The 26711-nt window shown below is 45.5% G+C and overlaps 1 protein-coding gene across 2 annotated transcripts; it reads right to left on the bottom strand.

Moving 5' to 3' along the window:
* Window positions 1–2731: 2731 nt before the first annotated feature.
* UBE2V1 (ubiquitin conjugating enzyme E2 V1) lies at window positions 2732–25798 on the bottom strand. 2 transcript variants are annotated; one of them, XM_074920562.1, is made up of 4 exons: window positions 25737–25798; window positions 14193–14341; window positions 10680–10805; window positions 2732–10296 (listed from the first exon to the last, which is right to left on the bottom strand). In XM_074920562.1, the coding sequence occupies exons 1-4, from the start codon at window positions 25750–25752 to the stop codon at window positions 10150–10152; spliced, it is 438 nt and encodes a 145-aa protein (XP_074776663.1). In that variant the 5' UTR covers window positions 25753–25798; the 3' UTR covers window positions 2732–10149. The 2 variants fall into 2 exon arrangements, with proteins under 2 accessions (XP_074776663.1, XP_074776662.1); XM_074920561.1 differs by having other exon boundaries at window positions 25731–25780.
* Between the last annotated feature and the right edge of the window lie 913 nt (window positions 25799–26711).

Here is a 26711-nt window from a genome sequence, read left to right on the forward strand (position 1 = left end):
GTCAACAATTCCCACTTGCAGGAATGCTTTTTGTGCTAGAGAGAGGGAAAATAACTCCTCATTTTTCTTTTCAACCAAACTGCATCCTTTTCCCAGCTGGGGATGCTGAGCTGCAGGGAATGTAAAAAGGAATGGATCCAACTCCCAGCCCCAGATCCGACTGCTCCTGGACCCCGCCTGGGATTAGTGCTGGCACATATTTGCTCCCACCAAGGGACACATCACCCACTGCAAACAGGCAAAGGCCAGCACATTTTGTGTGCCCACAAAGGTGTTTGAAAACCCCACTGGCTCGTCAGAGCTGGGTGAGCAGTTTCTGCAGCAAAGCTCTGCGGTGGATGTTGGCCGAGCAAGAAATGATGGGTGAAAACACCACCAGAAGCCGTCTGTCACCTTTCAAAGGGTTATTGGGGCAGCAGCTCCACAGCCCCCAGCAGAGCAGCCCTGGGAGCAGGTCCTGAGGTGCTGGCTTTCCTTCTCCCAGCGGCAGGCAGGGCCGGCGTGCACAGAGGGGATCTGCACCAGGGTGCAGGATTACAAAGGATGAACAGGGAATGACGTTAAAGGACAAAAGCCCCCAAATCCATGGTTACGACTGAACTGTGGGAGCTGCAGACATGGACAGGGGTCCAGCTGGGGCAGCAGCAGGCACACCTCGGGGTTAAGCAGCTGGGAACGGGCCACTTCATTACACCACTCTGTTCAGAGCACCTCAACTACTGGACATTCTTACAAATCTTTAAAAAACAAACAGGGAAGCTTCCCCCATCCCCTCCTTCACATCACTCTCCTCAGAGCAAGAGCTCCAGAGTGGCTACAAAGCAGTCAGTCAGCCCCTCACCCAGCTCCTGCTGCCTGTCACTGCAAGGCGTTGGCAAGAGCGTTAACGGTCTGGAGGGCAGAGGCACCACTCGGCTGAGTAAGGGACACCCCAGAGTCCCCCGTTAGTAAAGGTAGGGGCTGATGAGCCAGGTTTCAGTCCAGTGCTGATGGTGGGACTGCCGAGACTCTCGAGCAAGAAACAGCACAAGCCAGGGCACATTATCTCAGCACTGATGCTTCTAGCAGCTGATCTCATAATCTCATTAAAAACATCACTTGATGATTTCTCCCTTCCATAAGCGCAGGGCAGTTCACACCCACCACAACAGCCGCCCTCATCATCTGCTAATGAACTCCTGGAGCAACTCTCCTGTCTCCAGCCAACACCAGAATCGCACTACCCCATGTTGCAGAGTCCACCTCAAACCCGGTTGTACTCGGGCGTTTGAATTTACTGATGCCAGAGAGAAGCGATTCAGCAGTGGGGCAGGTACGGCAGCAGGAACAGAGCGCCCGGTGCAGGAGCTCTCTGCCCCATCCAACGTCACTGCTGTAAAGTGAGCTGAGGGTGTTTTTAGAAGCAGCAGGTCAATTTGTCTGGATTGTGTGTGTGTCCTTCAGGTGGTCTCCATGGAGAAAACGGGGATGGTCTTTGCAAGGAGTAACAAATCCACACCTTGACGCTAGCTGAACACCTAATAGGAAAGAAGGTGCTGAAAACCCATTCCCACGCTGCTGCTTCTCAGAATACAGGACACACTTGCTTCCACCAAGGCAACAACAGGAGTCTTTGCTTCATCATAGATCTCGCTATTTTGCAGGTTTCCCCCAGTTTATGCCTCTACTGTCCCTCTTGTTTCATTTCCCTTCTCAGTAGCCTATATGCAGCTGTCACAGCCGTGTTGCACCAAGGCAGCGGAGCCGTGCAGCAAAGCAATCCTGCAAACCACGCTCCGAGGGGGACGCAGCGAGGGTGTGCCAGCGGCCGGGGGTCGCAGCTGGCAGCACCCCTGACCCTGGCGGGGCAGAGCTGCCCCCCGCCAGCGCCCCGTGCCTCAGAGCAGTGCCACGTCCTGAACGCTGAAGGGACTCACGTGTTTTGCCCTTAGACAGGCCGCCGCTGCCTTCCGCTTACTTCGGCAACCTGTGGTTGTGGCGAACTGCTGCACGAGAAGAGATAAAGGATGTCCCTGGCTCAGCTGCGCTGCTGGCAGACAGACCGAAGGATGCAGGCACATGGACATGTGCTTCTCAGCCAAGTGGGACAATCTCCTGTGGCACAAATCCCCCCGTCCGTGCCCTGACCTCCCAGTGCTGCCCAGCTCAGGGCTGTAGGTGTCTCACGCTTTAACCCAGGGCCCAGAAGGAGCTGGTTCGTAAGCAGCTCATGAATAACATGAGAGCACAGAGGGGGAAAAAAACAACACAAAAAAGCCCAAGGTAGAAGCAGCAATCTCTGGTCCTAGACTCTCACTAAGGAGCAGCATGATTGTGGGTTGTACAGTAAAAGCTGCGCATGGGGGTTATCAGAATCATTCCAGCCCAAACCCTGAAAAATTGTAGGTTATAACAGCACGTTTCTGCCTTACAAAATTATATTGCTTGTAAACAGAGATAACTGATCTAAACCACTGCATGTAAACAGATGGGATACCACCTTACTCTGAGAAGCTGGTTTAAAAGTCTTATTTCCCAAACTTTTTTTATTATTATTACAGGTAATTATACACCCCAGGTAGGAATGCCGTGAGGCTAGCAGATGGATGGATTCAACCTGCGGGTCAGGCACAGGCTGTGCAAACAACCCAAAACCTGGCAGGGAGAGGCAGGACTGTGCCTCTCCTGGCAGGAGCAGAGGGCACTGAGGGGAGCAGCCGAGGGGAGCTGCCAAGGGGAGCTGCCGAGGGGAGCGCTGCCTTCCCAGGGGAACATGGGCAATTAAGAGCCCTTTTCCCCCCCTGCTCCGCAGTGACAGAGAGGATTTTGCAAGCGAGAAGCAAAAGCTGCCCTGGCCTTCTCAGGTTTGGATTTGTTGGCTGTCAGCAAATGAAATTATGGCCCCCAATTTCAGGAGCTCCCGTCCAGTGCCCAGTGCAGCAAACATCTCCCATGGTGATATTTTTGGGTTTTTCAACCGGAGCTATAAATAAGCTATGCGTTTTGGGTGTTCGCTATTTCAGCGAGTGTTTGGCTGAGTGGACTGTCCCCAGTGAAGGTGCCAAGTGCTGGATGAAGACACCACCTTACACCCACCTTCCAGCCTAAATGCCTGAATTATTTTTGTTAAGTCCAGCCTAAATAACTGAATTATTTTTGTTAAATCCTCCCTTTTTGCCTATGCCCTGAACACCTGTGGCTTTCAAACCTTTCATAAGAAAAAACACCTCCATAAGGTGAACTCTCCCCCTGCATCTCACCTGGAGCTGCTCCAGCAGTGATCCCAGGTAATTTGGAGCAGGGTCTCTTCGGGGCAGCAGAGCCATCACCAGACAGGTGAGCACGACGGCCTCTCCACACACACCCCCCCGGTGCTGCTGTGGCAGTGGTTCACACCAGTGAGTAACCCAGGCAGATCCCCGACATCTTCTCAGGTTGCAATACAGCAACTCAAAGGGAAGGAGAGCGAGGTCGACTGCTCCCCTCGCTGCAGGCACCAGCCCCGAGGTGCAAACTCATCCCCTGGGACACTCTCCTCTGTGGAACAGCATCTGCCTCCACAAATAAACACCCCACACCTCCAGCAGGACTCAGCTTCGGCGGAACATGCTGTTCAGTTTAGGGCAAGAGCAGGCCAGGTCTTGGAGAACTGAAACATTAAAACCCAGTGAAAATGATGGAGAGCGTTAGAAGGGTCTTGTTTCATGCCAGTGGGAAACCAGAGAGGGTCACTTCTCATCACTTGTGTTGGAACACCAGAGCTCATGGGTGGCATTAGGAATATTTCAGGAGAAGAACTACACATCGAAAACTCATTCTGTTTTGTTTAATACATGTAATAAAAACCCATGGCTCTACATGCTGGATTTAATGAAATCCTCCCCTTCTGGCAGGGCTGCACAAGCCAAAACCAAGCTTAAAACAAGTGGACAGTGACCCTCCAGAAGGAGGGATGTTGAAAGCGTTTCTGTTGTACTTGCAGGGCGAGGGGAGGGGAAGGGACACAGGACCCGGGACTGTGTTTTGCTGGGAAGCATGACGACATCCAGGGAAGGAAGGGAACACTCTCAGCCTTCTGGCCTAAATTATCTGCTAACACAAATAATCAAATTCCAGGGACCACACTGCTCTGGCGCCACTAAAACAAGGGGGAGGCCCGGCCCCAGCGCTGCATGAGCAGGTGGCAGCCCGCGTCTGACCCGCTCAGGATATTCAAGTGCGATATACAAAATACTGATGCTCTCTAAGGAAGCCAGCATCACTCACAGTATCGTGGGAAGTTTTTAATGGCTCACTCAAGGCAAGGCCTCTAAAATGTTTATATTAATACTTACATGTTGGATAGCCACTCATTTGGTCTCAGCTGGAAACCAGTCCAAACAGCTGAGAAACATCTGGCCGCTAACCTTGGACAACTTCTAATCTGGTAGCCCAGGGATTTAAGAGGTCTCCTTGGAGGGACAGAAGTTTGGCACATACCTTACCGAGGTCTCTGTTCTGCTATGGCTGTTTCTCAAGTCCTGCTCACTGCTCCGGGACGACACAGACAACCAGTGTACATCCTGATCCCATTTACACAGCAGCCAAGTCTCAGCAATTGCAAAAAGCTGTAATTAGATATTACTCCTAATTTCCAGGAATACTCCTGAAGGTGTGTGAGCATGTGTGCTCCCCCTGCCTCCCCTGTTTGCCAGCTCACAAAAACACCCACCTCTCCATTACCCTGCCCCAGTCTGCATGTGTGCAGGATCAGTGCCGCCAGCCCTCCAGCCTCCCCCCTGCTCTCTCTTCCCTCTGCCTGCCCTTACTACCAACAAATAAGCACACATCTGCCTCAGAAAGTTTCCACCATAAGGCAAACAAAAATCCTGTTCTTTGTAGATCTGGAGACCACTATTGGGCCAATTATGACCACGCAGTTTTAAAGCAGCTCTATAAAAAGAGTGAGTAGAGGGAAAACAGACTCATCATTTCTCATGAAGATGGCTCAAAAGTTTACTTCCCTTTTCTTTCCAAAACGGTTTTGGTTTGTTGTGTTTTTTTTTTCCCCGAAAGTTCAGCTCTGGCTATCCTGAAACATTTTTTGGTGAGTGGAGAGCTAATGAGACAACATAAAAGAATACAGACGTTGAGCAATAGAAAGGGGAAAGAGACATTTAGACAGACCATTTGACATTTATTCTCCCCTCCTATTACCCATCAAGGTACCACTGAGCTTTCTAAACATGACAGGGCAAAGCCACCAACAACCTGACTCGAGAGGCAGAAAATTAGGACAGGACCCACATTTCTGAGAACCCTTTGTAGGCTTTATTTAAAAGAAGATAAGGATGAAAAAGGCAACAAGATGCTTGACAGATATAAAATAATGAGAATCTAGCTTATCTCCTTATCTTTCACATGGTCTTCTGCTCTTGGGTTTTTTGTTACAACAAATGTGGGAGACACTGGGGAAAATGTAAAGGCACAAGCACCAAGGACGTAGCACCAAGAAGGGAGGACTAGGAAGAAGATGCTCAATAAAGGCTAAAAAAGTCTCTTTCCTGTCAGAGGCTGAGCGTGCTGGCTCTGGTCCAACAAAGCACTTAAGCATGCGCCTAACTCAAATTTTACTTGACTGGGGCTCTTCACAGGCTTAAAAGTTAAGCACATTCTCCAGCAATCTGCTACAACAAGACCAGAGAAAACGAGAAGCTATTAAAGGACCTGAATCTTAGTCAACAGCAAGGTTAGCATGCTTTTGGAAAGCACCCTAGCCAAAGATTAATGCAATATGGCAATTTTCACTGACTTAGGAAAACTCTAAGCCATCAGAAAAAGCTTCTTAAATACAAAATAGTATGTAAAAAGTGTAGATATTAAGAATAGCACTATCAAACCCTTTTCACCTTCTTTCAGTTCAGCATAGGTAGAGCTTGAAGCAGACACATATTTGCAGGTATGTGCAGAACTGGAACTCCCTTGTTTCAGTGTAAGCCAGTGCCAGGCTGAAAAAAATAGTGAATTCACTGTGCTGTTTCTTGATGTAGGAAACACTGTCCTGTAGGTAAAGCGCTGACCTCAAATGCCTAATGGCCAATTCCCACAAACAGCAACGTAACCCACAAATAGCTCCTACAGTTCTGGCAAGACACTACAAAGGCTGGTATCCGGCAAAGGAGTCGGAGCATGTCCCACTGCGTATCTCTGTTGGGTTTGATTCCCTCGATAAAACTGGCATAACTTAACACTGCTCCCCTACATCCCATCTGCCTGGTGGAGGCACCGGGCGCTGCGCTATCAGGGCTCCAAAGCTGCGCTGAGATAAAGCCCCGGGAGCAGCCCAGCCCGTCCCTCGGCCCCGCCGCCTGCCCAGGACCGACGGGCACAGCCGCAGTCGGGGCTGCTCGTCCTGCACTGTGTCCTTGGACAACTCTGGGGTGAGCCACAGACAGCGCTGGTGTCTCACAGAGCAGCTGATAACACTTTTCGGCTTAAAAATGATTATTCTAATGATGGTGAAAGAAACTAAAATTTTAGATCCAAAGCACTGCAAGAAGTTTTAAGAGTTCAGAAAAGGCATATTAAAGCATATACTCCCTACATACACACACAGAGCTTAATTACAACAACGCAAGAAGCAAACAACAATTAGTCTTTATTAATAATTAAAATCTCACTGCAGTGCTGTTTTTCCCCCTAGCAGGTTAATGCCTGTATGGTGAAAAAGTCGTGATAAACAGGCTTTTAAAACTGAAATTGTTTCAGGATAAATAAGAAAAGCAGTTCCCACAAGAGAACATCTAAATTGAGCAGCACTTACACCTTGCTCAGACCCAAGCCTTGTAAAGCTTGCTAGCTCCCTCTACTGTCTTCACACTACGAGCCGAGTCAAGAGCTGGCTCGGCATCCCGGGACGCAGGGGCAGGTGAGGGGCTTTACCGGGTCGGCACAGCTGGGACAAGGGCGGCTCGCAGAGCCTCTGCGGGAAGCAGCGAGGGGCAGCCCCACGGCCTCCTCCTGCCCAAACCAGTCTCCTCCCCAAGCACGGCTCCAGACACCTCCAGCAGCACCTGCTCCAAGAACAGCATTTATTTTATGGCCAATCCACTTATTTGTTATCCCTTCACATCTTTCTCTTAAGACACACTCGTTCAGGACATAAACTGAGGGTCAGCGGGGATCAGTTAAACACTTTGCCTTGATGCTGCCCGTTAGGATAAATACAGGTAAGACGCAGTTTCTTTCCCCACCTCGCTTCTGAAGCGTCAACAAGCAACCCAGCTGCGGGACGACGGGTCTCTTCCACCACGTAGCTCGTAGTTGCATACACTGACAAAGCTACAACACGCCGATCCACTGGCAGCTGACTCTTAGGCCATTATTATTCCAGACTGCTCCTACTTGGCTGAGAGCAGAGCAGAGCACTGGAGCGCTGGCATGTTCAAAGAGTGTAACTCCGAGGTGAGAAAATTTACAGTGAAACTTTTTTTTTTTTTTTTTAAACCACCACCCAACTTCACAATGTTGTTAATACATGGCTCTTGCCAGCACAGCTCCCTGCCCAGCACGGCCGAGGTCAGGGTGGAATGCTCTAACCTGGACAACTTGCAAAGCAAAACAGTTTCAACGTTTTAAAATTGTTACTTGAAGTAAGAAGATTGGGGGAAGCCCCAAACCACACACCAACCATATCCTCCTGAACAGGGCAAGGGCACTCTTACAACAGCTCTGAAAAACAGAAATAATCAAGCAGCATGCTGTAATTACCAAGCATTGTTCCAACTCCCATTTAACATCTTTAGATACCAAGCTATTTTAAACAGACAGACACACACGATGCTGACAAAGTATTAGATGCATTTTCTTCAGATACCCTCCGAGCTACCAAAGGATGAGCAGTATTCCAGGCTGGAAGCCAGCAGCAAGTTTCACAAAGTTTCACAAAAGGTCGTTCCCTTTTTCATTCCTAACCCAGGAAAAACCTTGTTTCACCATAATGCTGAAGTGAATGCACGAGTACCTCTGGCAATCCTCTCAAGTGGAGATGCTTTACACTTGGAAAGGGTCAAAATTTCGCAGCCCCATTTTTATCCAGATTTGGAGAGAAGGTCAGCTTTTTACACTTCACTATTTGAGGGAAAACAGGTAAATTTTCAGGCTGTGAAGTTTTTGAACTCGACAGCGTAACATGCAACTGTATGGGGATTTGATTTCTTCAGAATTACAGCACATCAAGGTCACTGCAATGACAGAGTCCCGTCAGACAGGACACCTATCTAGAAATTTGTTTCAGTAGGTCCTTAGCATCACGTAACGTTACCAACTGCCAAGTCTATGGGAGTCTGAGGTTTAAACTAAAACTAAAGATTCTCCTTGGCACAGCAGCAGCAGCTGGATAAAGACAATTGCCTTTTGCCACCAGTTTACATACTGTTAGCTAAATGTGATCTGTAGGAAGATACTTCCAACAAATCAAGAGTTCCGTAAGGGATCAAAATTCTAAACATAAATACAATTAAAGCCTTCTAATATTAATGCACACTTTTTATTATATTAAAATCAGGCAATGGTCTGATACAATAAAAAGGCTGCTTATGGAATACTGTTATGTTAAACTTTAATTACAGAGGATGTTAAATCCTTACAACTAATATTTTCCTCAAAAGAGTTAATGGAAACATCAATTGTTCATTGACTTGATAGCTGCTGCTTTAAAATGTGTTTATTTTTACTTTTTTCTTCTTTTTTTTTCCTTTTTTCTCTTTTTTTTTTACACAAACACTGAATTTTTCATAAAACTTAGGACACACTAGGTTGGTTGTATGTAAGCTTGCATCCACATTTCAGCAGTTAGTGGTCCGAAACAGTATACCAGAAAAGGCAGTGATTTGCCAGGATGCAAAGCCAATAAAGGTCCTTAATCTGCTGTATGCACCGCTCCCCCAAAATCTTCACTGAAGAGATTTCTCTTCTAAGACTTACAGAATCCTAATAAAATCTACTATGCTGATTTGATTTGTCTGTAGTTGTCACATCTTTAGAAGGGCCAAACATAAGTGCAACATTTTGTTAATTAACATTCTTGGGTCAATCCAAAGCACCAAAATACAACTATTTGAGCTGGAGTGTGTGTTCAGAATCTCTGTGTGCAGTTTCCCCATTAAAGTTTGGCAGCAGAAGATTTCGGCAATCCTGGTAAATTACTGCTCTTTTCACCACGTCAAAAGCCTATCTAATAACATCAGCCGTGGCCAGCTTGGCGGTGTGGCAGCAGTGCTGGAGGGACAGGGAAAATCCAAGTTTGCGAGCAGAACAGATACTCTTGTTTCCCAGGCTGGTGAAAACTAAATTTGTTGCAAAACCAAAATGATAAGCAGGAGGGAACAGGTCAAGTTATTGCCCCAACGCTTACCCCTGCTGACCAGGGGTGAGAAGAGTCACAAAGAGGGGCAAAAAGAAAGCAGCACCCCCATTAAAAGAGGGGAAGAGGGAAGAGATTAAAAGAACCCTGAATCCCTCACCCAAAGCCCACGTCACTGGTGAGGGGGACCAGGAAGAGAAATACAATCTATGCCTTGGCCAAAGGGAAGAAGGAAAGCTCGCCCCAGATTATCAGGGCATTTAAAAAAAAATAATAAAAACCCCAAAACGACCACAGTCACATTCAGCCTTTACTAGAGATAGCACAAAGGGAGGGATGACTGAGGTTAGCACACATCCCCATTAGTAGTCCATAAAGCCCAGTGTAGTACTGGAAGCAAAAACCTTTGTGTCTACTCTAATAAATAGCCCTGAGCTTCAACTCTATTGCAAAAGACAGAAAAAGAAAAAACAAAAAACCCAGGCCAGACACACAGCAAGGTGATTGTGGGATGTATGCTTTCACAGTTAAGTTAGATGTGCCACACTGGTCTTGACAGTAATAAATTTAAATAGACTTTTCCTGATACCAGAAGTTCAGCTATGTGGACAGTGGTTACACGACAGGATTATTTGTTATAGCACAACTTATATTTCAAATGAAAAAAAAAATTAGTATCATTTACAGTATCTCAAGAAAAACTTCCTTTGAATGGGAACTTCCTTTCCAGTATTTTGAGGTCTACAAGATGCATCTAGAAAATTTACTACTGTGGAAAATGAAGACAGCTTAAATTGAATAAGGGGGGCATGTTGTTTTTTTTTTAATTAATTGCTGTAACATTGTCCTTCAGGTGGCTGAGGAAGTTTCATATTTTCTTTAGACATCATTAGACGCCGAAGCTCTTGCAGAACAACTTTGATACTATAAGAATTCTGCCATTTTGCTAGGACTGATATGGCTCTGGGGTCCACCTAAAATAGACAAAAACACCACTCTTGTCAGAATTGATACATTTGATACACTTAACTCCCCCACACACCCTCCAAGTAAAGATCCTATAAGGAATATGAGTGGGAGAAACCAAAGAAAGCAAGCAAGTGGTTTCCTAAAAGCATAATAAATCCCTGCGTGATGCAACTATTTGTGAGTTGCAAAAGCACAGGAAAAGTGAATTCCACGTTTTGATTTCTGAACATACTTGATTCGTATACTTCCCTTCTACCCCCCTTTCCTTTCCCTCACAGCAAACGGCACCAGCAAGCAGTAAGTAGTTAAGCCAGTCACAAGTATATACAAAGCATTAATTCAAAGCTGCACTTGAAAACATTAAAACGAATAAAACCCAAAAACTTACCACTCCATTAGAACTATTTACTCCATTCATATTAATTTTTGTTACAAATCTTACAAATGGAGGTGCTTCTGGATACTTAGGCCCACATTCTATTTTAAGGCTGTATATTCTGTTTTCATAAATTGTCTGAGGGGAAAAGAAAAAGGGGAACAATTACATCAGGCATTTCAATTAGCATTTGGTTAAAACAGTGGTTACTTTAGGGACATGCAAACTACTAAATATAAGGACAGACATTTACATATTATGCTGGCTACCTCTGGTTGGTTTCATTCTATAATATTCAGTGTGCCAAAAGTTACCTCTTTCAGGGTAATAAATTCTAGAGATCTTTTAAGCAACAAATTTTCATATAAGGAATGAAACTGACATTGCTTCCCATTCACCAGTTGAAATGAATTTTTAAAATCATCATATAACTCAGAAACCTACTTTTCAACCAATCTTTACAAAGCAGCATTGTTTTATCAGTTTACTGATCGGACACACTACGTTGAAACTGAAGCCACAGCCTTAGCTTAGGCAACTATCTAAAGTCAGCCTGTCCTAGAACTGCAGTTGAAAAATATTCTTTGGTCATAAACGAACATGCCAGCTCTCAGAAAGAGGAATGCTTCAAGATTCAAACACACTGTAAAGTACATCCTGATCCCGACAATCATTATCACTTTGTCTCCACCTCAGTAACACTGTTAACAGCTAACAGAAACCCTAGATCATGCGTTTTTAATTAACCAATCAATGGGTATAAGAGAGAGACAAATGTAACAAGCTACAAGGATTCTTCAGTGTTCAACATTAATTAAAAGAAACAACAACAGTTAATGTCATTCTGCATTCTGAAAGCAACTACTTCTGGTGTGCTGATCTGGTACAGCCTGGCCCAGAGCTCCAGCTAAGCTGGGCAACACAGGCAGCGGGCAGAGGTATACAACAGGACAGGATCTTCATGGGGAAGTCTGTGCAGACAAGCTCTCCAGATTTAGAGTTTCTGCCACAATTTCCTGTACCCTCAACAATACAATGAGCTTTAAACTCACACAGCAGCAATCATGAGAAACAAAATCCAGGCGAATGTGTGAGCACAGAAGCCCACCAGCAGTCAGCAGCTCCTGCTCACCTGTGGCAGTGGAGCACCATGGCTCCACCTGGACCTGAGGGACGGCTGCCCAGTGTACAAAAACTTCTCAATGTAATACTCCATGCAATCCCTTTCAAGGGCCTGTTACGCCCCTGAACATCTTAATATTTCCCTTAATGAGTGTTTTGATGTAAACCACTACCAAAAATATAAGAACTGACTTCTTGATTCAGCTTCCCCTCATCTGTGCAAGTGAAGTGGCTTTAAAGCAGCCTGCAGCCCCCCAGGGCAGGACCAGCACCAGGCCTCCCGTGGCTGGCTGACAGCAGTGCCTCTCGGACCCTCCTCCAGCACCTCGGCATCCCAGGGCGGTGACAAACTGAATGCTGTCACAAAGTTTCGGGGAAAAAAAGTAATCCGTCAGCTCTGCTCGGCCTGCCCTGGTCTCCTGACCAAGTCCCTGAGCGTGCCTTGTGCACTGAGCAGCAACAGCCCAGAGGTTTGTGCAGGTTTTTAGGGTCTTTGCAAATAACCACACAACGCTGAGACTAGTGAATGGAAAGCCTCGACCGTGCACATGTCTATAGCCAATATAAAATATGTGCAGATAAAGCTGACGTTTTGACAGTGCCACTGTTTTTAAATAGCATGTATAAACAAGATGAATCACTGGCTGAGAAACCATCCACACAAAGTCTGGGAAGGAGAAGCATGCTTCCATGTATGGTAGCAGGACTCTCAGAGCAGCAGCACGTATCCAACTCTGCACCACAGTTCATTTTTCCCTCTGAGATGCCCAACATGAGATTCTTCCACCTGCTACAAGTGTGACTGCTTTCTATCCAGAAGGAAATAGGACACAGGAAATGGGAATTTTTTTCCAACACAGTATTCCCACGTCCTATTAGGAAAAAAAAAGGTAATAATAGAACTGAGTATGAACAGTGCTAAAAGCAGGACAGCCACTAACAAACATGAATGACTGGAAGTTCCCAGAACGACTCTCAATGAAGACTGTTGCTTTCAAGTAATAAGCTCAAAAGAAGTCAAGACACTTCTGGGAAAAAAATCCGTATTTGTAAGTGTGTCAGAAAGACAAAAGAGGCACAGGTGAATCATCTTCTGTGATAGTCCTGTAGCCTTGGTTAGCAGTGTGACATGAACTACAAATTTCTATCACTGCTGACAAGTCTGCACGTCTGTTTGCACACTTCAGTTTCTATTTAATTTTCTAAATTAGATTTCAAGGTTGCTTAAATTTTCCATAAAGTGTATGTACACAGTGAGCTTTCTTCAGTCTTAATGCAGGCTCATTAACACTCTCCTAATGTTCTAAAAATCAAATGCTGTTCTAGAAAATTATTTGGGCATATCAAAAACAAACAAAATGATCATGAATGGGGTGATGTTAACAGTGGCAGACAAAAAGTAAACACCACTTCTGGACGAGACAGAAAATACTGCATGTGTAATGCATTACAATATAAATTCTTGTACAACCTCATCTTACGTTAGAAAATGCAACTGATAGAATGGAAACACACAGGGCAGTAGCGTGATTAAAGGTCTGCAAAGGTTTCCATATAATATATTGAGAGCACTGGAATTACCGAGAAGTGACACTGAGGCCAGATACAGAGACAACAACTACTATTGCAGGAAGGAGGATCAGCTACTTAGGCTTCATGGTAAGGATTTTAAGGAAACAGAACACAGATACACAGTGAAACTGGAGGCAAGTTTTGTTTTTAGAATACACGCATATATATAATGCACAATAAAGTCCTCAAGTTCACTACCAGAGTGGAGACCCACAGTTTAGTAGGGTTTGGAGGGGGGAGAGAGAGAACACAATGCTACCACAAAGACCAGTAGCATTATAAGAAGTCACTCTGGGAGAGAACAGAGAAGAAACTGAAGTCATTAAAATTTGAGTTTCCTGAGTTAGCTGAAACTCTGCAAGAGCAAGTCAGTACTGCTGCAACAAAACCCAACCCATAAACTCAACAAGAAACAGCAGGAAGACTAGCAGTACTGAACAAAACATCCATGTTTTACCTACATTAGCTCCATATGCAATCTCACTAGCCGAAGGATTTTAAACCTTGCTGTATTCAAGAGTACAGGCTACTAGAATCCTGGAATCTCAAAAGTTATGTCTTAATGAATCTGTAAATATAAAGCAGACATGTAACAGAACTAACCACAGAAAGGCACTAAAAATATTCCAAATTATAAGAAAAAAGACATATAGATACACGAAACCCATTATTATATGGAACTTGAACCTTCAACATAAATTCCTTGCTAAAGTGTTTTTTCACTCACCTGTGTTTTGTTTGCTTTCTACTTCAGTGGTTAGATTAAGAGAAGAAAAGGTGGAAGAAAAAAAAAAGTAACAGTACTATTTAAATATTTAAGTAGATACTTACTCTTGGAGGCCCAATAATCATTCCTGTCCATCTTGTAAGTGTCATATCTTCATCATCTTCAAGGCCCCAGCTAACTGTTCCATCTCCTACTCCTTTCTGACCTTCTTCAAGTTCTTCCAGCAGACGAAAATTACGAGGAACTTTTACTCCTGAAAACAATCAGAAAAATATTTTGAGTTGAAAAATCTAATAAAGAAATAAAGCTAATTTCACAGATACTTTTGGTCATACAGAAAACATTTTGGGTAAAAACATTAAAATATCACTATTTCTTGAATTACAATATTTCAACACTATGAAAAAGATATCCCCATATTTAGCTTGGATTTTGTAAGCAAAACCAAGCTATCCACAATTAAATATGCTAGAAGGTCGGCAGGCCAAATACTAGGCCAGGCAGTAAAATGAAAGGAAATTTCTGTCCAGAGATACAGACAGTATTATAGATCTCTAATTAGCACTTGTCTATATGATTTATACTATAAACATTTAGAAGATTCTATAAAATGACACCATGAGAAGCTTGACGTCATGCAACTCAGAGCTTTTAAAAAGACCATTCAAAGCAAATAGAACTCTTTCGTAATAGTAGTAGGTTAATCTGAAGTGAATTTAAGTGGGCTTTGTCAGCAGCAACAGCATCCTTTGTACTTATGACCTCCACTACCAAGGAATTTCAGCACTTCTTAATTGCTGGCACATTTATACTCAACAGACACAGGAAAACAGGGAAATTTTCTTATCCCCATAACATTAATGGAAAACAATGGCACAGAGAGCTTAGGTGACATACCCAAGGTCACACACTAAGTCTGTGCAGAAGGAAAAGTGTGAACCCAGGCCACAGGGGACTTAATTACTCATTCTTCTTCAAGGTATCCATACTGCAGTCACCACAAAACATGAATGCACTCTAGGCTACCACTTCTCCTTTGTATTGGGTTTGTATGGCAAGGTTTTAGTAGCGGTGGGGCTACAGGGGTTGCTTTTGTGCAAAGCTGCCAGAAGCTTCCCCTGTGTCCTACAGAGCCAATGCCAGGCGGCTCCGAGGCGGCTGGCCAAGGCCGAGCCCATCAGCGACAGCGGAGCGAATCTGTGATAAGATATTTAAGAAGAGGGGGGAAAAAAACCCCACCAGCAACAGCCGAAGAAAGGAGTGACAACACGAGACAAACAACTGTGCAGACCCCAAGGTCAGCGCAGAAGGAGGGGAGGAGGTGCTCCTGGTGCCAGAGCAGTCCCTAGCGCAGCCCATGGGGAGGCAGCTGTGCCCTGCACCCACGGGGGTCCGCAGGGGAGCAGAGACCCACCTGCCGTCCGTGGGGGGCCCCACGCTGGAGCAGGAGGCTGTGACCCCGTGGGAAGCCCACGCTGGAGCAGGCTCCTGGCAGTAGCTGTGGCCCCGTGGAGAGCGGAGCCCACGCTGGGGCAGGTTTGCTGGCAGCACTTGTGACCCCGCCGGGGACCCGCGCTGGAGCAGCCTGTGCCTGAGGGCTGCACCCCGTGGCAGGGACCCACGCTGGAGCTGTGCGTGAAGAGCTCTCATGTTGGAGAAGTTGAGGGAGGACTGTCTCCCACGGGTGAGACCCCATGCTGGAGCAGGGGAAGAGTGTGAGGAGTCAGCCCTTCCTGAGGAGGAAGGAGCAGCAGAGACAACGGGTGATGAACTGACCACAACCCCCCCTTTCCAACAGGGAGTGAAGTTGAGCCTGAAAAGAAGGGAGCGGTGGAGGAAGGTGGTTTAAGATTTAGTTTTTATTTTCTCATTACCTTACTCTGATTCGATTGACAATAAATTCAATTCATTTTCCCCAAGTCGAGTCTGTTTTGCCCGTGATGGCAGTTGGTGAGTGATCTTTCCCTGTCTTTATCTCAACCCATGAGCCTTTTGTCATATTTTTTCTCCCCAGTCCAGCTGAGGAGGGGAGTGATAGAGCAGCTTTGGTCGGTACCTGGTGTCCAGGTACCTGCGTGAAGCATGTCTCTCTCCAACAGTAACAAAATCATCGACAGGATATATTTAATAATGTTATTTTCACCTGACATACAAAAAGGTTGGATTCAGGGTTTGGAGTTTTTTACCCTCCAATAGTGTGAATTTAATTACTCACCAGCGTGTAGTAACAGAAAATCATAATTAATCCCCTTCTTCACTATCACTTATTTAGTAGAGCAGAAAGAGAATGGGAAATCAGCCTTCCAGTGTATAAAGCGAACCCAGCAAACTTCTCAGTCAGAAGGCAGCACTTCCAGCATGGCTGGGCACTGAACTCTGAGGACATCAGAAAGGGACCAAGGGCTTTGAAAATCATCTCTGCAGCTGCTTGACAATGTGGAAAATACAGAGGATCTAAGGCACTGTGAAATGTAGCAGTGCTTACAATCGACTAACTCTGGTAACTTTAAAAAGTTTTAAATATATTAATGATCTAAAGAAACTAAATGTCACTGATGATTTTGCTGTAGAATCAGAGTTGCCCAAATTTCATTCACTACAAAGCCAGCGTAAAAGAAACCAAAAAAGCAAATTACTACAGGAATTAGTTTGTTGGCCAGTTTGCTACACGTGAAACATAATCCCGTTCAAGAATATTCTGGGGAAACATGATTCACTAACACAGCTGTACCAACAGTATGAAGAGAAACCCAGAACCAGAAAAGCAGTGTCAGAAGACACGAGACCTGCACTGGCGATACAAAACCACACATATGGGGGCTGCTGAGCACGACTCAAATACAACTCCATGCCAAATCTACATCTTAAACTCCCAGCAAGACGGTGCTGTTACCATGGCTGCTGAGTAATACAAATCTTTGGCTGTGAAAGGAAATGAGTCAGTTGGGACCGGTGAAGCCATCACCGTAAGATTATCCGAACACCAAGCCCTCGGTGGTAACAGGACCTCTTGGGGACCACTGTCACTTCCCCTGCACAAAAAATCTCCAGTGTTTCCCCTCCCAGTATGTCTTAAAAGTATGAAGTACATATCTTGTGTACCTTGGGCATATGAAGGTTCAAGTATGCAGTTCATACCTCAATCATGATCAGCCACCCCATTTTTACATTCCCAGTGCTCTCCATGCTGTAGTTAGAGGAGGCAGAGAAGAGAGCAGCCTAGCTCCAACGCAGGGTATAAGAGAGTTGGGGGACAAGAGGAACAGAAGGAGTCAAAGTTGAAGGACAAGGTGGCACCTTTCAGTTACACACACACTACCTATTTCATTATTTTTGCTGCAGCGGATGCACGGGAAAGCTGGCGATGGGGAATGACTCACAGCTGTGCCGATGCCTGAAGCTGCTGTCTGGGCTTCAGCCCTGCCTGCTGGCGCCCGGGGAAAGAAACCGCCAGGGAAGAAGGACAAACAAAAGACAAACAAAAGGTTCTTCTGGAGGGTGAACTCCACCCTTCAGTCTGACACAGCAGCTCTTCGGCAACGCAGGTGATGCCGCAAAGGAAACCGTCTGTGGCTATTATTAGAAACCCAACGCGAGCCTCTCCCTGCTCACAGAAGCGATAAGCTGAAGCCAGCAGAAGACCTGCCTCAAATGTGTTGTGTTGCCAAAAAATACTCTCTTCTGGACCACAACAACACGATGTTTAAAAAAGCATCATCTCAGTCTCTGTTCTTCAGTACTTGATGATACCACTTCATATTTGTTGGTGGTGTGAAGATAATTTACTGATATTTACTTAGACCAAAACAAATAACCTAGGAGGAATCAGCTTTGTGGTAAGCAGACACAGGCCACACACCGAAGAAGGAAATCAAAATTATTGCCTGTCTACCCTTCTTTTGAGCATCACGGACCCCATTCATCAAGTGAGGCAGGAATCCTGTATGAAGAAAATTACATGATCATGTAATTAAAAATGACATCACCATGTATATATTCAAGGAGGCCACAACCAAGGCTGAAAGGCAGCTTTAATTCTGACATTTGCTAACCAGAGCTAGGCTTGGTTTTACAACCTTACGGGAAGAGAAGGCAACTTTATTTCTGAGACTTCCCCAGATAACAGCTGCTCTGATTCAGCATGAATCAGAGCCATAAAAGACTCACACATGATTTTAGAGTTCTCTGACAAGTCTGAGGTCTACAGAGAGCTAGCCAGTCATATCGTGCACTGGCTCCTATCTCATGGAAAAAGTTAATGTAAATACTTATTAATTCCACAGCAACTGCTCACTTATGAGCACTGCAGGAGCATCAGTGAAAAGGGAGGTGTGGAAAGTCAGGTACATATATTCAGGTTTTTATGCACTTCACAGAAAATAGAATGATCATGAGAGATGACTGGTCACTTTACAACAAGCCACCCTGTCCAACAGCATTGCTGCCTTCTATAAATGTTTTATCCCTATGCTAAAGGTCAGAGGTGTAACATGGATGCCCAGCACCTCAGCCACTACAGAGTGCAAGTTCATAGTCACATCAAAGACAGTAATTGAGCTCCCTCCCTGACACATTCTCAGGAGATTCAACAGGAAGAAAAAACACACATCTACATATAAAAGGATTATAAATGATTTAAATCATTTCTAAATAACCTGCCATTAAGCAAGACAGAAAAAAATACCAGATTCACCCTTCTGGTCAGCCTGGAAAGATGCACAAAGCCATTAAGCCAAATCCATCTCTTCTTCATTTGCAATGGCCTGGAGCACTCATGGTCAGCTACCACATCCTGCTGGGACCCGAACCTCAGAAACCACACAAACTTTATCACTTGTGGTCGTACACACACATATCATCATCATGTTTGCTGTCCACCAAGATTCCTAGAAAGTGATCTGAGCTGTTCCAGGCATACACAATATTTGCCAAATAACTTCCATAGCTAAACCGTGGCAGATTCAGAGTTAGAAGATGTCCTGCACCAGCTGACACAACCAGGAGTCAACTGCATGTTGTCCTCCCACCCCCCAATAAATACCTTGCATAATCTTTTCAGTGTAGCAATGGAGAATTTCAAGGCAGTAACCAAACAAACCTGTTTTTCTAAGAGTCCTTCATTTAACACAAGAAAACCTAAATAAAGTAAGAGGCAATTAAAAAGTAATCAGGTTGTCAAAAGTACTTTCAGTTATGCATTTTAATTTAGCCTTTGCTATGGTTCAAGAAGACCCTCAAATAGCAGCTTCCTTTGATACAAAAATACAACCATATCTAGATGATTGCTTCACTTGCAGCTTGCCTGACCATGCAGAAATACTCCCAGAAATGGAAATGAAAAAAACATTTCAGAGCAAAATGAGATATTTACTATTAACTGCAACAGCAAACCTATGAAAGCTAAATTATAACTGTACTGACAAGGTAAGATCTCAATGAGACAGGTTTGTACAGCCTTTCTAAATGTTCACCTTTTAGTAAACATGCATTTGTGAAGCCTCAACACAGCACAATAGTTCACCAGTTACAAAAAGTTTATGAAATATTTTTATGGCAAACTAGAGAACAAAAACAAACCACAGACTGAGTTTTCCAGAAAGTCAGGATGTGTACTTCACAGAGTTTAAAGTTGCAGTTAAGAAGCTGCTAGGTTTTGGGTAACATCCTCTTCAGCCTTCAGACAGAATCAGCACCACCTGTTTTCCTTGTCAAAAATTTCACCCAATGCCAGGGCTGCCAGGCAGCCGGGTACTGATGAGCCTTCGCTCCCACCGCACCTCACCACCCAGCTGTCTTCTAAGCAATGAGTTGCAAGACGGAGAGACAGCAAGCTGAGATGAGGACAAAAGGAGTCTGACCATGTCTGGTCAGAATCTCACTAAGGAAAGTTCTGCACTACAAGAAAACAGAATTATTCCTGGAAGACAGTTAAATGCCAACTTGGACTTTTAAAGACCTTAAAGCACTTTCAGATTTACTTTATATCACAGCACTACTGAAGATACACAACGGAATGTGTCTTCAGATATTTTTAAGAGTGACCTTACCAGTGTGAGATTTTTCTCATCTTAAATTTACATTCACATGAAATACACAGTATGTTTTTAACAAGCTAAAACCAACACTTTCTGACAGACTATACTTTTAATCTTTTAATTTTCCCCAGTTATATAGTGCAAGCAATTCCAAATTCAGGAACCTTATCAAGCTGAAAACAGCACAGTGAAACCAGTGAAACAAGGTGGACAATATGCCTTTGAGAGTAGATCCTCTTCTTGAGACTTCTTCATCAGGGTCAGCAGAACAAAATATACACCTCACAAAAACTTCAATAATACATTTCTCTTTCCTTTCTCAAGTGAAATGAAATTACAAATCCTTCTCTTTGGGATTAAAGCACAAATATACTGCGCAGAACACCTCATCAAAGCACACAGAAAATACGCTTCCACTTGTTAGAGGCTCTAAAAAGAGGAAACATTTTTTTGCTGAAGGTTTCTTGATATCTTCACTGATAACAAGCAACTTATCAAACTGGCCTTTCAGGCCAATTTTAACTCTGCTTTCTGTATTAGTTTCTGATTCACAATAACTCAAGTGAACTGAAATTCAATAGCATTAAACACCTCTGTTGTTTAATATGCTAAAACCCCTTCTGTTGCTTGCTTTTGTGTATTCGACATTCAGCCTTAATTACATCTTTTAAATATATTTCATTTTTCATAATTACATCTTTACAATATATTTCTCATCTCTTTGCAGAGATGGCAACTATTGAAAATTTGATAGCTTACCCTTACAGCACTGCAATTGTAAAAAATACATAAATCATTCCTTGTCACAATGGTATATAAAGTTTTTGAAGTAATGAACTATTTAAAACTGAACAAAAGGCTTTCAGCAACTGTCACAAAAACTTTCAGGAGGCAGGAACTTTAGATTTCTGGCATTGTCTTTATAATCATGATTTATACTCTGATAATGCAGACAGGTACTGAGATACTTTCAGACCCAAGATAACTTCCTGAACACTTGAAAGAATCTGAAGTGTTTTCTGTTCTGTGTAATCTAGAGTGCTGGTTCTGCTTTTCAATACTTTAAGCATGTTACTTGGAAAGAGATAACTTTAAAACATTTGTCTGAGGCAGACTGGCAGTATCAATGAGGTCTGAAGCCAACTAAAGCTTTCCAGCAGCAGAAGAGTTAAAATCAGATGCATTCTGTGGCTTGTATTGCAGCTGAAAAGCAAAACATTACTAGCTCAGCTAGAAGTTACTCTAGAAAGTAAGTCACCCTGAACAATCATCCTGGACAAAATCTTTACACTAAAATCTCACCAGGGAAAAACCCACCATTTCCTCTTTGCGTTGTGAAAAGAAACGGTTGTTACTGACCCAGCCGAGCGCTCTCCTCCAGCTGCCTCTTCTACCCACAAAGGTTTTCTTCAATTCACACCACCCATTGAAATGTGAATGCACAAGAAGGTTCACTGATTTTAAGATAAGCTTTGAAGAGCAAGACGCCACAGACAGACTAAGGCGAAGTCACAAGTCACCTGGGCTCCAGCTCGACCAGCAGAGCCCAGGGGAGCGGCAGAGCAGGATGCACTGCACGCTGCCCCGCGTCGCTCCCGCGCCAGGCCCAGCTCAGGCTTGGGAGAAAGGTGCACAAACTAAACAGTACGTGGGAACCAAGTCATTTCATCTTGACTTGCAATAGTTAAAACACACCCTTTACAACCTGAAAATCCCAACTTTCATACACCTGGCAAAATCTGTATTGTATCTTCTGTGATCCTTACCTACTTACATATTTAATTCCCTAATGAATCATTTTAAGTTCTCAGCCAGAATGGCATTTTCAAATACACTATGTAATTTATATAATTATACATTAAAAGATTCAACTGAGTATCTTCTTGTAAGAGTTTTGAACTATTTACCCTTTTATTTAATCTACTGCATCCTTCCATTATAACACACAAAGAAGCTCTGCAGTCAACTCCTTTAGCACCTGCTATTTCATGCGCTCTTACAGTCCATCTTATTTAAGAAAGCATAATTTATGTTCTCATTTTCTCTTCAATTACTTTTTCCCTACCCTTGAGTATTTTACTTACAGACTAAGAAAGTACTTGGTGGCTGGCAATATTTATTTTGAGATAACAATGACTAGCGCATGCAGTGCACTCCAAAGGAGACATCACGGTCCGTTTGCAGAGGCAGGGTACAGCTTCTGTATCCTTCAATACGCAGTTTCTTCTTCATTGTAATGTTCATTTGTTTTTCACAAGTGTAACTTTGAGTTTACAGTGTAGTTATGGGTCCCCCAACAATTACAAATATATACTTTTAATATACTGTACTAAAACTGATCTATGCTGTTCTCTCTGTTAGGAGTACTAAGACACGTATATCAGTACTGTCATGATCATACAGCTAATGAGTTGTCCTTCTGGAGTTCTTTGCATTCCTCTGAGTTTGAATAACTTAAATCTAAGCAAACCATTTTACTACTGAGTTCTTCCAGGCTGTTGGTAAACACAGTGTCTACCACAGCCCTGCAACAGACCCCCTAAACGGACCTATGAGAAAAAAAGTGGGTTAAATGAGGCTGTTGAACTTTTCACAGGATGAAAGTTACAAGAAACAGGATTCCATAGGCCAGCGTGGTCAGGTTTAGACCCATTATAACACAGGAGTCTTCAACACAGTAACAGGGAGCAAGCTCATGTAGTCTAACTGCAACACAGACTCCACACAGCCCAACCTCCCTGCGGGGCCACCGAGTACGTGAGCCTCTGGGGAACCCTTGATTTCTCAGCTAGATCACCTCTGGCACCCGAGCGTTCCTGCATGACATTTCAGTCTGAAGGATGGACAGACATACGCTTACAGTTTGGGTGTTTGTAGTCTTCTATGAAGTGCCTTATTAGAATGATAAAATTCAACTTTTTATTTTTATTCATACATTAATTGTGCATGTGGGAAACCCACATCATCAGCAGCACAGAATCCTCCTCTACATAAGGGAGACTAAGGGACCTTGAATCATAACATTTCTTTCAGGTGAGGGTTTTTTTCCCTTTTATTTCTACCTGTTTATTAGATACAAATATAAGGCTTACCTGTCCAATTCCCAGGACCAGTCCTATGACTTTTTAAAGTTACAGGGACATTTGTTACCTCTGGGTCATTAGCTGCTTTTAAAAAGCATTTTTCATCCTCAACCTCTGTTTAAGCTCCTTTGCTGAACCACTCTAAACTCAGAATATCAAACATATTCAAGTGTTTTATAAACAAATATGAATACATTAAGATCCTATGAAACAAGTATTAGCAAAATCTGTTTCACATATGAATAAAGATACTACTAAGCTACTTGCCCAAAGCCCCACAGCAAATCAATCAGTAGTGGAGAACAAGAAAGTGTCACTTCAGGCTCTATGTGCTAGACAATGCCTTCAGTGCAGTGTCAAGAAGGAACCATACAAACTGCATTGCAGTACCACCACCACCACTATCAGTAACTGGACACTGTGTTGTTTTCTTTTATCAGAAGAAGAAAATATCCATCCTTTACTAACACAACAAGAAAAAGCACTGCTGGTAGGGCAGCCTATGATTTACAGCCAGACAAAGCTCTAAGGCTACCATCAATGTAAGCTGCTATCTCTATCTGAAAGTTCTCCCATACTGAATTTAGGGTTTACTACAAAAGTTGTGTTACTGCAACACTTGGTTATAAGTCACACACTGATTTCCACCACGACCACCACCCCCCAAGCAGTTAAACACACAGGATCTCATAAGTACCTGAAGTGCAGTGCTTGTCAAATGCCCACACGTAGACACAAGAAACTGATGCCCCTATTCACATCTACCTGGGTGTGTATTGCTTCACGCTTCCAGCACTGAAGGAAGTAGGCAGCTTTCAGAAATCCAGGAAATAATAGGAAGCAATCCAAAAGACACAATGTGGCTAGCAGATGATGGTTAATGACAGCTTATCAGAAAGAGCGTTCGCTACAAAAGGAAAGCTGTGCAGTAAGACTAGCTTTGGACTTTATCACTGCAGTCCAAGTCCCTTTCCACACATATCCCTCTGTAACCACACAGACAATTAATTCACAAAGCTGTGCTAGCTTAAAAAGAATATTTATTTGCCTTGTTCTTCCGGCGAAACACAAAATGAAAAGTCAGCAGCTTGAAAGGATTATTGAGAAAGTATGGTAGCCAGAATAAAACGACATAAGAGGGGGAAGAAGGCGCTATATTTCATCAAGTGTTCCAACACCTCACAAACATGTACGTTCAAACACAGATCTGTAACCCGTAATTCTCAGGACAGCATCCGCTGCATTTTAGAAGTGTTTTTACAAACCTGATTACTATGAACCATCTGCATTGTGATGGTTATTCTTAAAAGTTGAAAGTGGTCATTGATAAGGACCTATCTGTAAAAAAGGAATTCCATAATATTTTTGTTATATCTTCAAAAGCAGTCTTCTGGTGATTTCATATTTAAACTTCAAAGGGAGCAATCTGAAAACAAGTGCTACAGTGGCACATTTGAAACCCTATACGGACTTAGAAAACCTGGAGAATGAAACCGGCTAAACAGAAGTGAAACTAATTTATTCGATCTGTCGAAGTTCATTAGAAGATGTCAGCAGAAAAAAACCCCAACAAACATTCAACATCTAGTTGCAGTATTTTTGTTTAATGTGTAATGATAAATGCAAAAATAGGATGTGTTTAACTACTCAAAGCAGGCAAGGAGCAATTTTAGAGGGGAAAAAAAAAATACTGACTTTGTGAAGCATACACGTCCTGACAAGGAAGTCACATCCTTCTGATGTAACAGGAAGATATTATGAGTGAAAAATAATTTTAAGGCAGCTAATTTTACCCAGGTAACTCTGTATCACGGGTCGGCGACTACCAAAACTGGAGAACCGAGGGTCAGCTCTGACCACACGCAGCTCGCCACACGACCTGGACGTTAAGCAGAGCGGCGGCTCTGTCAGAGGCGCCGGCGGCCGCGCTCCGGGGGCTGTCAGCGGCCGGGGCGGCCCCGCCCCGGGTCTGCACCGCGGGACCGACTCAAGGGCTGCGGGCCCGGCTGGCCCCGCGCAGGGGGTTCCCAGCCCCGGCAGCCTGGCCCAGTGCGCCGCCCCCCGGAGCCAGCCCGCAGAGAGCCGGGGCAGGCAGCCCGCGGGGCCCGGGCCATCCCCACTCGCCCCTCCCGGCCCCGGACCGGGCTCGCCCCGCCGGGGCCGCTCCCACCGCGAGGCCTCGGCAACCCCCGGGGAGGCGCCGGCCGGGCCCGCCCGAGAGCGGCGGCGAAGGAGCGGCGACGGGCTCCGCCGCCACCCCCGGCCGGAGCACCGCGCCGCGCCCCTCGGGCCGGCCCCGCCGCCGCCGCCCCCTCCCCCGCGGCCGCCCTCGCCCCTCCGCCGGGCGCCTCCCGGCCTAGCGCCCGCCGCCGCCCCTCCAGCCCCGACACACCCGGCGGGGCCTCCCGGCCGCCGGCAGCCCGCCGCGCCGCCGCCCGCGGGGGGCCGTGGCTGCTCCGCGGCGAGGAGCGGCCCCGCCCGACCCCCCCCGGCCCGGGGCCCCGCCGCCCCGGCGCCCGCTCACCCGCACCCGTGGTGGCCGCCATCTTGCGCCGCTGCCGCTGGAGCCCCGCCCCCTCCCACACGTCAACGCAACGCGGGAAGTGCGGCTCCGAGGGCGCGGCGCGGGCGGGCGCGCTAAGGGGAGGCCGCGGCGGGGCGGGGCGGCTGCACAGAGAGCTCTGTGGTGCACGCAGGGCGCCCCCAGCGCTCCGCCGCGCGGGCGGGCTCCCCGGCAGGGGCAGAGACCCGGGGGGGGGCGGTCACCCGGGGGCTGCCGGCGAGGGGACCAGCCCCCCGGCCGGGGCAGTCGCGGCTCCGCCTCTGCCCCGCTCCGGCAAGCAACCGTGGGGAGAGCAACCCCAGCGAGCTCCCCGGGGAGCTCTGAAACACCAGCACACTCTGGAGCGTTTAACAGCCCATAAACCTCAAATGCAATTAATATGAATAATTGGCGAACTACGTTCACGGCCAGAACAGGAGCAGCATTAGCTCTCCTACCGCCGTACAAATATCCATAGTCACTTTGTAATGATCTGAGGCTGTTTATGTATTTGCATCCCCGACCTCTCCCTGGGATGTTCGAGCGAGGGGAAGCCCCGGGACACAGCGGGGGCCGGGCAGGGAATGCCTGTGCTGCCTCTTGCTTGTCACCTCCAGCATTTAGAGACACGCAGTAACTCCTGCTCCAGCAGCACAGAGCCCGGCCATGGTGTGCGGGAACACGCAAACAGGGGGCAAGGGGCTGTCAGCCCGGTGGGATCACAGTTCAGAGTCAGACAGACGGTCTGAGGGCAGGGACCAGGACATCCCCTCCGCAGAGCAGGGGACGTGAAGCACAGCCCCAGATTGCTTAGGGTGCTTCAGGAGGTTGCTGCTGCCCAGTGCATGCCAGTAAAAATATTTTCAGGCCTAAACTAGCTGGTATGAACCCAGAAGAGCAAGAGCCAGAAGATACATAAGAGACATCAGGATAATCTACAGCGCTGTGTTCTAATGAACAGCA

This window comes from Athene noctua, chromosome 16, assembly GCF_965140245.1.
Source record: "Athene noctua chromosome 16, bAthNoc1.hap1.1, whole genome shotgun sequence".
NCBI classification, from domain to species: Eukaryota; Metazoa; Chordata; class Aves; order Strigiformes; family Strigidae; genus Athene; species Athene noctua.

What these genes read in the sequence shown, in the direction of transcription:
- UBE2V1 (XM_074920561.1), bottom strand. Translation starts at nt 25,752, where the DNA reads ATGGCGGCCACCACGGGTGCGG. An exon ending in GGCGGCCACCACGGGTGCGG is followed by an intron (nt 14,342 to 25,730) that starts GTGAGCGGGCGC and finishes GATTGTTTTCAG; the next exon opens with GAGTAAAAGTTCCTCGTAAT. An exon ending in TAAATAGTTCTAATGGAGTG is followed by an intron (nt 10,297 to 10,679) that starts GTAAGTTTTTGG and finishes TGTCTATTTTAG; the next exon opens with GTGGACCCCAGAGCCATATC.